The sequence below is a fragment of the Erythrolamprus reginae genome, chromosome 8 (assembly GCF_031021105.1).
Source record: "Erythrolamprus reginae isolate rEryReg1 chromosome 8, rEryReg1.hap1, whole genome shotgun sequence".
In the NCBI taxonomy this organism is placed as follows: Eukaryota; Metazoa; Chordata; class Lepidosauria; order Squamata; family Dipsadidae; genus Erythrolamprus; species Erythrolamprus reginae.
Window position 1 is genome coordinate 14,986,540 of NC_091957.1, and position 13,805 is coordinate 15,000,344.

At 44.1% G+C, this 13,805-nt stretch overlaps 1 protein-coding gene across 2 annotated transcripts; it reads left to right on the forward strand.

Annotated features, from left to right (window-relative positions):
* The first annotated feature begins 4,275 nt into the window (after positions 1-4,275).
* LOC139170730 (arylacetamide deacetylase-like 3) lies at positions 4,276-6,273 on the forward strand. Of its 2 annotated transcripts, none has more exons than XM_070758219.1 (2): positions 4,276-4,439; positions 5,385-6,273. In XM_070758219.1, the coding sequence occupies exons 1-2, from the start codon at positions 4,402-4,404 to the stop codon at positions 6,163-6,165; spliced, it is 819 nt and encodes a 272-aa protein (XP_070614320.1). In that variant the 5' UTR covers positions 4,276-4,401; the 3' UTR covers positions 6,166-6,273. The 2 variants fall into 2 exon arrangements, with proteins under 2 accessions (XP_070614320.1, XP_070614321.1); XM_070758220.1 differs by lacking the exon at positions 4,276-4,439 and adding an exon at positions 5,181-5,254.
* The last annotated feature ends 7,532 nt before the right edge of the window (positions 6,274-13,805 follow it).

The following is a 13,805-nucleotide window of genomic DNA, read 5'->3' on the forward strand; positions in this document are numbered from 1 at the left end:
AAGGAAGCGGGAGGGAGCCACATTGAAGGCCTCATCCCGCTCCCTGCGGGGGAGGTGGGGGGCAGCCTAGGTGTCCTCTCTAAGAGGGGCGTTGGTCCCCGAGGGTAGCTTGCACCGGTGGGCAGTGAGGGACGGGGGAAGCTCCGAGAGAGAAAAGCAAGCCAACAGGCAGAGGGATCCAGTAGTCTGGGAAATGGCCGCCGTTGTCGCTGCTGAAGTGAACTGTCTCTTTGGCCTATTTAGTGGCCAAGGGGAGTGCCGTGGCATATATTTTACTACCGGGCTTCTCCACTGTCAGGAGGAAAGACAACTGCACAAAATAGGCAAGCGTGGGTGCTGCGAACTTGATAGAAAGGGGGCAGGGGAATTTGATTTCCTCCCTGATCCACCGGGGTGCGTTAGGCCAGTGTTTCCCAACCTTGGCAACATGAAGATATTTGGACTTCAATTCCCAGAATTCCCCAGCCAGCAAATGCTGGCTAGGGAATTCTGGGAGTTGAAGTCCAGGTATCTTCAAGTTCCCAAGGTTGGGAAACACTTGGTTAGGCATTGCTGAAATGGGCCTGGCTCCTTCTTTCCTTCCTTCCCGGCTAGTGGTCAAGTTTTGCATTTGTATTCATGTGATAAATGTGTATACATATTTATTGTCAAGCCGCTAATGGTATATGTTTGTATAGTGCTTGTTACACACAGTATCTCTCCATAACTAAATGTTACAATTGATACTGAGTTGATAGTGGGATTTGTTAGTCAGGGAACATTTCAGTATAAATTTTGCCCTACAGTAAATTAACTGAAGGGAACTCCTGACCAATACCATTATAAGTATTTCATTTTAAGAAAATTTGTAGTGGTATATTCAGCTTCTTTAAAACATATCTTTTTGTAGTAGTATACTATGAATTTATGGTTTTATTTAGAAAGACAATATTTGTAATGCTCAGCTCACATGGATAGGCTTGAACAAGGGACTGACTTCTCAGTAAAGTTTTACAATTATGTTCCCATATATGTTAGATACTGTTCTCCTAAATACTGCGCACAATGTATACGAGGAAATAGCAATTCTTTCAATGTTTATGGGTTTTGGAAAACAAAGCTAGCAATTGTTTTCGTCTCTATAAAGCAAGAAGTTCAACATTGGTTTGGAAGTGGTATGTGTTCTGCCGGCATGTCCGAACTGCCCATAATTACAGGGTAATTAGTCCAGAAAGACACACACCACACGATAGAAGGAAAACCAAAAGTCTTTATCAACAGAAAAGCAGAAAAAACTCCCTTTTTAAATGTCAAAGGGATTTTCTGGTACACACAAGGCACAGGTTAAATGCAATCCAATTTCTCACCCAGTAACTGGGAAATTGAGTCCACAGTCCAGAAAGTCCATACACAGTCTTGAAGAGGGAAACAGCAAAACCACGATCTTGACTAACTATGAATCAGATAAACTTCAACAAGGCTAAACCAGCATGCTGTTCTTTTTATCTGTAGCACTAATTACAGCAGCCCCACCCAACCACAGGTGACCTCACTTATCTCCTGAAATTATCCTTCAGTTGTTCTCTCCTATGCATCACTCTACGCATGCGTGGGTCTGTCATAAGTTCTTGTTCAGAATCCAGGGATGATAAGGATGATTGATCTCCTCCCGGGCTGTCTGCCAAATTCCCCTGTTCCCTGCTACTCACGCTTCCCTCATCAGAGGAGGCTGCGTCGTGAGATTCTATCAGAAGCAAAACAGGCCTGGGGCATGTGGATGTTTCCGCCACATCCACCTCCACATTCCTTGGGGCAGGAACTGGGCCAGAGCCAACCACAACAGTATGTAGAAATTTTAAAAAAGATTTGTTTCAGACATGATAATCAAATTTGGAATTGTGGGCATTGCTATGCCTACAAATCAATTTTCAGCTTCTTTTTTTTAGTAGCGTCAAGAAGTGTATGAGCTGCCAACTAAATCATTTAAATTATGATAACAAATGTTACTGTGCATTGCTTCTGTCGAAAATGTTTGTTCAATGTATCTCCACTATCATACTGGTAATTCCATAATCTTTTGAGTGACTTTTTAATAGTGAAATTTACTATTCCAAATCATTTTTTACATTTTTGGCTGTTTAGCATGGAAACATTTTAGGTATTTTCAAAAAGCGTCTTACCCAATCCTCATAATCAATTCATTGGCAGTGCTGATAAAGGTTTGTGGCATTTCTACTTCTGTGACTAAGGGTTTTTTTTTTTTGCAATTATCAGACATTGATCAGAACAAGATGTCAACAAAAGTAAGCAAGTTCATTCATCCCATCAAAACATAGTCATAAATATCCTATTTTAAATAAAATAAATATTTGAAAATTAAATTATACAATTATATAATTGTTTTATTTAACATATATTATAACATGAAATTTAAAAGTATTTCCTTGCCTAGCCCTTATGCCAGTGACAGCATTAATTTATTCATAAAGTGGGTTGCATAAATTGGTTTATCTTTTTAGGAATCTGTTTCAGAATTTGAGAATCTCTATGGTTAGATTCATTAACTATTGACAAAGTACATAGCGCTGCTCAGGCATGACTATTTATTTATTTATTTATTTATTTATTTTTATTATTTGTTATTTATTTATTTATTTATTTATTTTGACTTCTATGCTGCCCAGTCTCAAAGGGACTGCCACTCAGACACTATACTTTTCCGCCCACACAGAAAAAAAATTACAGGGAATATTGGCTGCAGGGTTATATTCTCTGGAATTCTCCCAGGTATTTGTGTCGGGCTGATTGCCTATGGTTTTTCTGGGACCAGCCTCCCTTTTTGGCCCATTATAAAGATTGGAACCACAACAGCTTTTTTCCAGTCCTCTGACACTTCCTCCATGGTCCAGGAGCCCGGAAAGTCTCCATCCAGTGGCTCTGTGACCACATCTTCCAAATTCCTCAGAATCCTGGGATATCAACCAAAATTAATTTATCCACTTCTGTGCTTTGCTCAACAGGGAATTGTTTTGGAGGAGCTGGGTTTGGGCAGCGTCCCCAGTGTCTTACGGCTTTGGGTTAACAGCGTACCTCCACGTATGGATCCATCCCTTCTCATTCAGAACCAGAAATTTGATGGGGTGCCAGTGAGGATCTACTCCACCAGAACGGGGCCAACTGTGAAAAGGAAAGCTGTGCTTTACTTTCATGGAGGAGCAGGAGTTTTCGGAAGCATCGGTAAGGCCACATAAACTATTGCAAGCCACTCTCAGACAGCTAAACTGAATATATATTCTCAGGGCAATAATCAGTGTTCCCTCTAATTTTTTTTGGGGGGGGGGGCGGAAAAGTATAGTGTCTGAGCGGCAGTCCCTTCGGGACTGGGCGGCACAGAAATAATAAATAAATAAATAAATAAATGAATGAATGAATGAATGAATAAACAAACAAACAAACAAATAAAAAACCCACCCTGTTTTGCCTCAGAGAATTTCAAAATAAAATACTGTACTGTATGTCTATAACAGTGAGCTCATAATAGGGCAACTCAATATCAAAATGCCACTTAAATAGTTGAGCTAGTTTCAAACTAGATTTTGATTTTCTTTCTCTCTTCCTTACTCCCATTCTTTTTCTTTTCCTTCCTCTCTTTTTTCTATCTGTTTCTCTCTCTTCCTCTCTTCCTCTCTCTCTCCTTCCCTCTCACTCTTTCCCTCTCGGCTTCTGGGCAGGTTTGGAAAACTCTGAGTTGATGATGATTTTTAAGTGAGCGATTGCTCACTGCTCAGCTTAGAGGGAACTATGGAAATAATAGCTGGAACCCTAAAAACTTCCCACGTAATGGCAAAACCCTTTCAGGTTGGTGGTTGGCTGCCAAGAGGCAACAGGGACATGTTCATGAAGTCCCCACTCTGTAGTACGCTCTGTAGTGATCCTACTTCCCTATGTGCAATGCGAAGGCTATCAAAGGCGTTTGGCTTTCCAACCAGCCCTTCTTGTCACAGTCCTAAGTCTTTGTTCACCTTGTGTAGGCCCGTAAGAGAAACCAACAGCCTTTTCTGGGCAAACGGTCACCAAACCACTTTGACCGAACTGCTGAAAAGACCAAATTCATCAAAACACGGGATCCCCTGTTTGCTGAGCCTATCTGAGCTGTTCTGAGAATGAAAGCGGAGTGGCCCAGCTGTATTAAGACCTCAGTTTCCTTTGCTCTCCGCCTTCCTTCACCCTAATCCCCCTGGGGGATTCCCCTATAGCTGCCCTCTGACAAAATATCCCAAAAGCAATGACCGTGGCCGTCCTTCAGCAAACCTCCCGCCAAGGCTTCAGGCAGGGAAAGAAAGAGGTTTTCGGGGGTGAGTTTGCATCCAGCGCAACTCTCCACTGCTCATTTCAGATGCCTACGAAAGAATCCTGCGCCACATGGCCAAAGAGGGGAACGCGACGGTGGTGGCGGTTGAGTGAGTGTTACCTTTTTGCTTCTCTAATTTGCAGCACTGGGGGTTGTGCTGGGGGGGGGTGTCTAACATGATGGTCCAGGCTGACAGCCTTGTATAGGTAAGCAAAGGAATGACACCCGGTCCATGCTCTCTGCAACGCACAACACACAATCATACTGCATCAAGGCTTACGGAATCAACCTTTCCCCAGCTGGAAAGAGTCGAGCTGGGTCCCGAGGTCTCCCCTGGGGATTTCATGGAAGCGGGAGAGAGGGAGAGCACAAACAGCCAGGAGGAGGCAGAACAAGGACGGGAGGGGGGAAAGGGGAGGGGGGAGGGGACTGCCGAAGTGAGGAAGGGAGAATTCAGGACTCGGACCACTCTACTTCACAGCCCAGCTGGGTCTGCCTCTTGACCGACCCCATAGATAACTCTGCCACTAAGACAAGATTTAAACCCTCTTTTAACAGCTCTGCACCAGCTTGAAATAGAAGCCGCTGAGGCAGCCAGAAATGCTTTCTGCTTTGTTGATGTAAGCCGGCAGTCGTCACATTTTGTGGCAATAGTTCAATTTAGCAGCTGGAACAGTGATGGGCTGGGCAGTGAGCCAGAAAACGTTCTGTTGGTTGATTGGTTGGAGAACACCAGCTCCTGCCTGAGGCAATCTGCACTGTGATTGGTTGCTGTGGGAGTGGAGGGGGTGTTTCCCTTTCCCCCCGCTTTTTTCTTCTGTGTGTTTTTTGATTTACCTCACGGTGCCCCTGGTGACCTGACTACCTTGTTTTCTGTCAATATAGATGTAAAATATTCATCAATATATAAAACTAGAAATTTGGGTAAGCATCTCCGACTTCATTTGGACACCAGCTGCACAATTCCCTAATATATCCTTGGAACTGTGTGTCCAACAACTTTGCTGGGATTTACTCGGGATTAATTCACATAGTCATTTTTTGCTCCTTTCAGGTATGGACTTGCACCAGAGAATCCGTATCCAAACCAGTATACCGAATGTCTGAAGGCTGCTGTCTTCCTCATGAAACACACAGAACATTATGGCGTAGACAGTTCCCGTATTATCATTTCTGGAGATAGTGCTGGGGCTAATTTTGCCACACGCATTTGCCAGCTACTGGTAGACCACAGGGAGCTTCCCAAGGTACACGCTCAGGCACTGATCTACCCAACACTTCAGGCCATGGATTTATCTTTGCCATCCTATCAGCAGAACAGCAGATGTCCCTTCCTGTGGAGAAAACTGGCCATCTACTTATGCTGCCGCTACCTTAACAAGTCAACTTCCTTTACAAATGGTCTTCTGAGGGGCAGTCACGTCCCCAAGGCTACCCGACTGAAGTACCAGAAGTGGGTGAATGCCAACAACATCCCTGAACGATTCAAAGTCAGGGGCTACACAGAAGAAGACTACTCGTTGTCTGATTTTAAACCTCAGCTGTACGAAGAAATGAAAGAGACGCTCTCAGAGACTTATTCCCCTTTGCTGGCTGAAGATACAATCGTCCGCAAGCTTCCTCAGACCTTCCTTTTGACCTGTGAGTTTGATGTCCTTCGAGATGATGGGCTGCTCTACATGAAGCGGCTGAGGGACAACGGTGTGCCAGTAACCTGGAGCCATGTTGAAAATGGCATGCACGGAGTAATGTCCTTTTTCGGCTATGGCATCCTGTCCTTTCCTTCAGCAAAAAGGATTGTCCGTGATGTCACCGATTTTATCAGACGCTTGTGAGGCCAAAATGAAACCAAACGAGAGACATCACCTTTTCGTCTTATTCCTAAAACACAGAGAATTCGGTGGCCCAGGAAACTCTGCTTAAGGGCCAGTCAATCTACCAGAATGAGATTCAAATAAAGTTCTCTTGGTGTGTGTTTGTGTGTGTGTGTGAATTCACTTCTTTCAGTTGAACCCCAATGTCCAGTCCCCCAATGGCAAAACCCCATCAATTCAGCCAGAAAATTCCATTCCTCGGGAGGCTGGGGTGGGGTTTTTGAGGGGGAGGTGTGGAAATCTTCCATCCAAAGAGACCAGCAGGACAAATCCACCTCTTGCTTCTTATTCCCGTGCCTTCCTCCCCCTGGGGGGGGGATTGCATGCAGGGATGCTGAGCATGGGGACCCTCCTGCCTGACCAAGGCAGGGTTCTGGGTGGCCATGTTGCACAGCTGCAGAAATGTGACTTCTCAGCCCGGGAGCATTGCAATAATAATAATAATAATAATAATAATAATAATAATAATAATAATAATAATAATCATAATCATAATCATAATCATAATCATAATCATAATCATAATCATAATCATAATCATAATCATAATCATAATCATAATCATAATCATAATCATAATCATAATCATAATCATAATCATAATCATAATCATAATCATAATCATAAGCATAATCATAATCATCATAATCATAATTCATAATCATAATCATCATAATCATCATATCATCATAATCAAATCATCATAATCATCATAATCATCATAATCATCATAATCATCATAATCATAATTTATTAGATTTGTATGCCGCCCCTCTCCGCAGACCCGGGGCGGCTCACAACAGTAATAAAAACAATATACAGTTTAACATATCTAATATTAAAAGAAAGTATCTAAAAACCCGTCATTTAAAAACATACAACACAAGCATACCATACATAAACTCTATAAGCCTGGGAGAGATGTCTCAATTCCCCCATGCCTGGCAATATAGGTGGGTCTTAAGCTATTTACAAAAGGCAAGGAGGGTAGGGGCAGTTCTGATCTCTGGGGGGAGTTGATTCCAGAGGGCCAGGGCCACCACAGAGAAGGTTCTTTCCCTGAGGCCACCAGACGACATTGTTTAGTCGATGGGACCCGGAGAAAGCCAACTCTGTGGGACCTTATCGGCCGCTGGGATTCGTGTGGCAGAAGACGGTCCCGGAGATATGCCGATCAGGGCATGGCCCATGCTCCTCTTCCAGCATCTGATGCCTGTGGCCTGTCTCTGCAGTGACTCAGCTGAGGGGGGGGGCATGCCAGGCAACAGGTGGGCTCGGAGAGATAGCATCTCTGAGACCCCACGCAGGTAAAGAAACAACTCCACGAGAATCCTTCCACATCTCCTGAGAAGCATCTCTGTTCACCCTGCTCACCAGGTTTGAACAGACCCTTAGACTGTCTACTGTGGACCTCACCTCATTCCTAAGAGGTCTTTAAACTCACCAGCGTGCCTAACACCCCTGTCCTAATGTTCCCTTGATTCGTATCAATTTCATCTATTCCCAATTATGTCTATACTTATATCTTGTATCGATAGCACCAATGTTTGGATCGCGGTCAATTCAGGAAAGGATGGAGGTGAACCTCATGGTTTGCACAACCAGGAATAGCAGCTCACCTATTCCGCAGTGTATCGAAGGGCTGAATAGTTCGTGGAACCCAACCGCAGCCCCTTCAAGGAAAGAGGCTCCCTCCAGCTCCAGTTTCCCAGAGGATAATGTGGGTCTGAGGGCTGGCAGTGGAGGCTGTTGTGGACCTTGCTGCCCTGCTCTTGGCCTGGGCCAGTTAGGATGATAGCAAAGGTGTAATAAGACATAGAACAGATGAAAAAAAAGGAAATAGCATTAGAATTTTACAGGAAATTATATGGGAAAGAAGAAATAAAAGAAGATTTAATTTTTGATTACTTAAGGACTATAGACTTACGGTATTAACGGAAGCTCAACAACAAAAATTAAACAAACCTATTACAGAAATAGAATTACAGCAATCTATTAAAAATCAGAAAAACAATAAAGCCACTGGTCCAGATGCGATACCAACAGAATTTTATAGCTTAGACATTGAAATAGTTTTTAAAAATATGTTAGAAATATTTAATCAAATAATAGCAGAAGGTAAATTACCAAAAACATGGACAGAAACTTTAATAACTTTAACACATAAAGTGGGAACTGAGAAGGAAAAAATTGAAAACTATTTATTTTATTTATTTATTTATTTATTATTTAGATTTGTATGCCGCCCCTCTCCGCAGACTCGGGGCGGCTCACAGCAAGACAGAACAATTCATAACAAATCCAAATATAATTTAAAATATTTAAAAAGAACCCCATTTTACTAACAAACACACACACAAACATACCATGCATAAATTGTACATGCCCGGGGGAGGTGTTTCAGTTCCCCCATGCCTGACGACAAAGGTGGGTTTTAAGGAGTTTACGGAAGGCAGGGAGAGTAGGGGCAGTTCTAATCTCTGGGGGGAGTTGGTTCCAGAGAGTCGGAGCCACCACAGAGAAGGCTCTTCCCCTGGGGCCCACCAACCGACATTGTTTAGTTGACGGGACCCGGAGAAGGCCCACTCTGTGGGACCTAATCGGTCGCTGGGATTCGTGCGGCAGAAGGCGGTCTCAGAGATATTCTGGTCCAGTGCCATAGGCCGATATCATTGTTAAATGTAGATTATAAAATTTTTATATCAATTTTTGCTACTAGGTTTAAAAATATTATTAATGGAATAATACATGAGGACCAGAATGGATTTTTACCAGGTAGACAAATTAAAAACAATTTAAGAACAATAATAAATACTTTAGAATATTATGAACAACACCCTGAAAAACAAATGTCACTTATATTTTTAGACGCTAAAAAAGCGTTTGATAATGTTGACTGGAACTTTATGAAAATACAATTAAACAAGATGAACATAGAAACTAATTTTTTTAATATAATAGACGCTATTTATACTGACCAATCAGCTAGAATTATAATAAACAGTGAACAAACAGAAAAATTAGAAATACAAAGAGGAGTGAGGCACGGATGTCCAATATCACCACTATTATTTATTCTAACATTAGAAGTTTTATTGATAAAACTAAGAGCAGAAAAGGAAATAAAAGGGTTGAAGATTAAAAAAGAAACATATAAAGTCCAAGCTTTCGCGGATGATGTAGTTTTTATAATAGAGGATTTTTCAACATCAATTTTGAAGTTAATAAATCTTGTAGAAGAGTACGGGAAAGTTGCAGGTTTGAAAATTAATAAGGAAAAGTCACAGATATTAACAAAAAACATGACAGAGCCACAGATAAAACATCTTGAAAATTTAACAAATATGAAAGTTACAAAAAAGATGAAATATTTAGGCATATGGATTATCTCCAAAGCTATATCTTTTAAAAATGATAATTATATAAAATTGTTAGGACAGATTAAAAAGGATCTGGAAATATGGAATAATTTACAGTTATCCCTAGTTGGAAGAATCTCCACAATCAAAATGAATATCCTCCCTAAAGTATTATTTCTTTTTCAAGTCATTCCAATTAATCCTGGGTCAATTTTTTTTAAAGAATTAAATAACATTAATTATATGGCAAGGCAAGAGGAATGACTCAGTGAACAAAGCTTTCATAGGACCCTCCCTCCTCAAACAGCGATGACGCATGGCTTGATTGAGAAACCAGCAGAAGGTTGGGGATTAAACCCTCACGGTAACCAGGTGGTATTTCGATGCCCAGCTGATGGGAGGAGAACTGCTCAGAAGATATTGGCCCAAGGACAAGCCTGTAGACGTACACCTGGACGTCCTGCCACCTCTGTTTCCTAATTGGACAGCCTCTTAGAGGAAACTCCCATCACACCTTCCAGAGTGGGCGGGGAGGAGAAGACCAGCCTCCCCTTATCAATCCTGGACTGTCTGCTTTTCCCAGGATCAGCCGACGGGCTCTCGTCAGCCTCCACGGACAACTCGGCAGGGGAAGAGGAAGAGAGCCTGTCCCAGGCGAGGCACCATGGTGTCCTACGGGAAGCGCCTGGCCAGCCTCCTCGTCGCAGGAGCCGCCTGCCCAGCCGTCTTTCTGCTCTCAGTCCTTATCCAGTGCAAAGGAACCACGTTTCCTCCTGGGATCGATCAGCCCCTGAAGGCCCGCTTCTACCAGACAATGATCATCACTGTGTTAATTTTGGTAAGGTTTCCCTCCGTTCCGTTTTTTCATGAACTGTGACAGAAGAATTGTATTGATTTATCCTTTTCTCAAAAGATAAGAATTGGCTTGAATTCATGAACACCCACATCTGTGAAACAGAAAGAGTTTTTTGAAGCTGTGAAATGGACGGGCTCATCCGTCTGTCAAAATGGGGAAGCCTGAAGGAGGGCTGGGTTTCTTGGCTTCTTGGGGATGAAGCTGTGAAACTGACTAGTTCCTCTGTCCAGTTTTGGAGGCCTGAAGGGGAGCCTCCTCTTGTTTCCTTTTCGTTCTTCTCACAGCTGCACCATAGCTGGGTACATGGCTTTGTACATGGTACATTGCTGAGTCACACTTAAATGGAGGTCCACCAGGACACTTAGATCCCTATCACGGACATTAACTGTTGAGTAAAGTGTGCCTATCCTGTACTTGGTCATCTGGTTCTTCCTGCCTAAGCGCAATACCCTACCTTTCCCAACCCTCAATTGAGTCTTGTTGGGTAGGATCCAGTGTCCAGGTTTGTCAAGGTCCTTTTCAGGCTATCTCCCAAAGCATTAGCAATTCTCTTTGTGCTTTGTGTCATCCACTAATGTGATGAGTGCCCCCTTCAATCCCCTCATCATTGATGAAGTTGTTGAAGAGCACTGGGCCCCAGACAGGACCTCGGGGTGGCCCATGGCACGTTTCCTTCCAGGTAGCTGCACCTCCATTGAAAACAAACAGCCCTCCCCCAGTGGGTCGACCTCTAGGGAGGCACAGAATGCCATGATTGCCACATCAAAATGAAGCAACGAAGAGAATTTTCTCAATGAGACGACCTCTATTGTATTGAGATCTCTCCTTTTATTGTATGTCACTTTTCCTGACATGTGGTACAGAATAACCAATTCGCGAACGCCACATACATTAAGCCATGCTCCAACTACCATTCACTCATGCACTGTATAAGGCAACCTCCTCGTGACTTCCCTATAGATAATTAACGGAAGCTCCATTCTTTGCCTTTTCCTGCATTGTGTGTTTACTGGTGATTAGCAAAGGAATGAGAGTAAGGCATATATTTCCTTATATGGAAGTTAGCTATACATTTTCTTCATGCTGTATATCAAGTTAATTATTTTCCACGTGGTCATGGATTCTGCAACTTGCTTGCTCAGCCTGGACTTTGCTGCCCCTTCATAGAGGAAGAATAAGGTTTTATTCAGCACCCATTAGGCTAAAACATCACTCTTCAGCAATATTCCCTTCCAATGTTCAGTGCCTATGAACCTATGATTACAACACTCCATTGAGGGCTACATGTGGAGTGTGGCCGGCCATCCATGGGTTAGTGGCAATGCTGCCTATCCTACCTCGTTCTGTGGTCTGCCATGTCAAGGGCTCCAAGTGTATTATATCCACAGCACATAGAAGCATAGAATCATACAGGTCAGGAAGTGACTTTAGAGGTCTCCCAGTACAACTCTTTGATCCCCTATTTTAGCCACTGTATATATAAAGGCAATAAGGTTTGCTTGACCTGATCTGTTAGTAACAAAACGATGCTGCCTTCTAGTAATGGCCTTTTTCAGACAAATATGCTGCGGACACTGTTCCCCATAAGCTGTGCAGACAGCGGGGAGTCTTGGCACAGATCATTTTACGCGGGCGCAATTACATTTTCCATCCCGCCGCGATCTGGCTCCTCCCGACTCTGGCCCTGCTGAGCGGGGCACCGGCGGCACTTTCAAAGTGCCGGGCAGCCAGTCACGTTCCTCCTCCCCGCTCCGCTCCTGCTGAGGGAACAGTCTTGCCAGTGGCTGAGAAAACGCTCGGCGTGAAGGCCGGGCCAGGCCGGGCTGGGGCCGAGGGAAAGCGCCGTGTCATCCCCTGAATCACCCAGCCCGGGCGCTGGAGAGAACAGCCGGTGGACAAGCGCGACCAGGGACCAGCGCGGGCTGGGGAATTCTGGGAGTTGAAGTCCAGATCTCTTCAAGTTGCCAAGGTTGGGAAACACTGCTCTAGAAGGTGGGCGGCGGATCTTGAGCCCAGCGGTTTCCCTGCGGGTGGGCTTCTTTTAAACTGTTAATGGCAGAGGGCAGGGAGTCGCTTCCCTTGGAGGGGAGGGGGTGTCTCTGCATGCGGGCGACAGGTGCCACGCCAATTGCTGAGGGAGAAGATGGCAGCTCGGTCTCTTCCCTTTTCCCTCTCCCACAGTGTTCGACTAAGGAAGCGGGAGGGAGCCAGATTGAAGGCTTCGTACCACTCCCCGTGGGGGAGGTGGGGGGCGTGTCCTCTCTAAGAGGGGCGTTGGTCCCCGAAGGTAGCCTGCGCCGGTGGGCAGTGAGGGATGGGGGAAGCTCCGAGAGAGGAAAGCAAGCCAGCAGGCAGAGGGATCCAGTAGTCTGGCAAATGGCCGCCGTTGTCGCTGCTGAACTGAACTGTCTCTTTGGCCTATTTAGTGGCCAAGGGGAGCACCGTGGCATATATTTTACTACCAGGCTTCTCCACCGTCAGGAGGAAGGGCAACTGTACGAAATAGGCAAGCGTGGGTGCTGCGAACTTGATAGAAAAGGGGCAGGGGAATTTGATTTCCTCCCTGATCCACCAGGGTGGTTTAGGCCAGTGTTTCCCAACCTTGGCAACTTGAAGATATTTGGACTTCAACTCCCAGAATTCCCCAGCTGGCGAATTCTGAGAGTTGAAGTCCAGATATCTTCAAGTTGCCAAGTTTGGGAAACACTTGGTTAGGCGTTGCTGAAATGGGCCTGGCACCTTCTTTCCTTCCTTCGCGGCTAGTACTCAAGTTTTGCATTTGTATTCATGTGATAAATGTGTATACATATTTATTGTCAAGCCGCTAAGTGTTCTGTCGGGATCTCTGATAGGAACGTCCCAAAAATTCAAGGATACAAATTTCAGACACACACGTTTGAAAATTCAAAACAATGTTCTTTATCACAAAAATCAAAATAAACTAAGCACTCTTTTTGTATTGCAAAGAGCACTCTTCCCAAAACAACCCGGTAGTCTGTACAATGTCCCTTAAGCAGTCATTAAGTACTTAGCCAGCAGCTGTGGAGAAACTTCACACCCTTTCTTCTTCCAAGGAAGGGAGACACACACACACGTTGCTCTGCTTTGGTTTCAAAGACTTGAAGAAGCAACAAAGTCCAGCACACAAGATTCCTGATGAAACTGCAACAGATATTCTTCCACAATGGCCAAACCCACATGCTGCTATTTATAGCAGCAGCCCTAATTACTGGAGCCCCACCCAAACACAGGTGGCCTCCCTTATTTCCTGTAATATGTTCTTATTTGGTCTGTTCTATGCATAATTCTGTGCTTGTGTGGGTCCAAAATGTCATCATCTGAAGTTATAGAAGATAGGGAAGATTGACTGCCTTGGCTGTGTGCCA

What these genes read in the sequence shown, in the direction of transcription:
- LOC139170730 (XM_070758219.1), top strand. Translation starts at nt 4,402, where the DNA reads ATGGCCAAAGAGGGGAACGCGACGGTGGTGGCGGTTGA. An exon ending in GCGACGGTGGTGGCGGTTGA is followed by an intron (nt 4,440 to 5,384) that starts GTGAGTGTTACC and finishes TGCTCCTTTCAG; the next exon opens with GTATGGACTTGCACCAGAGA.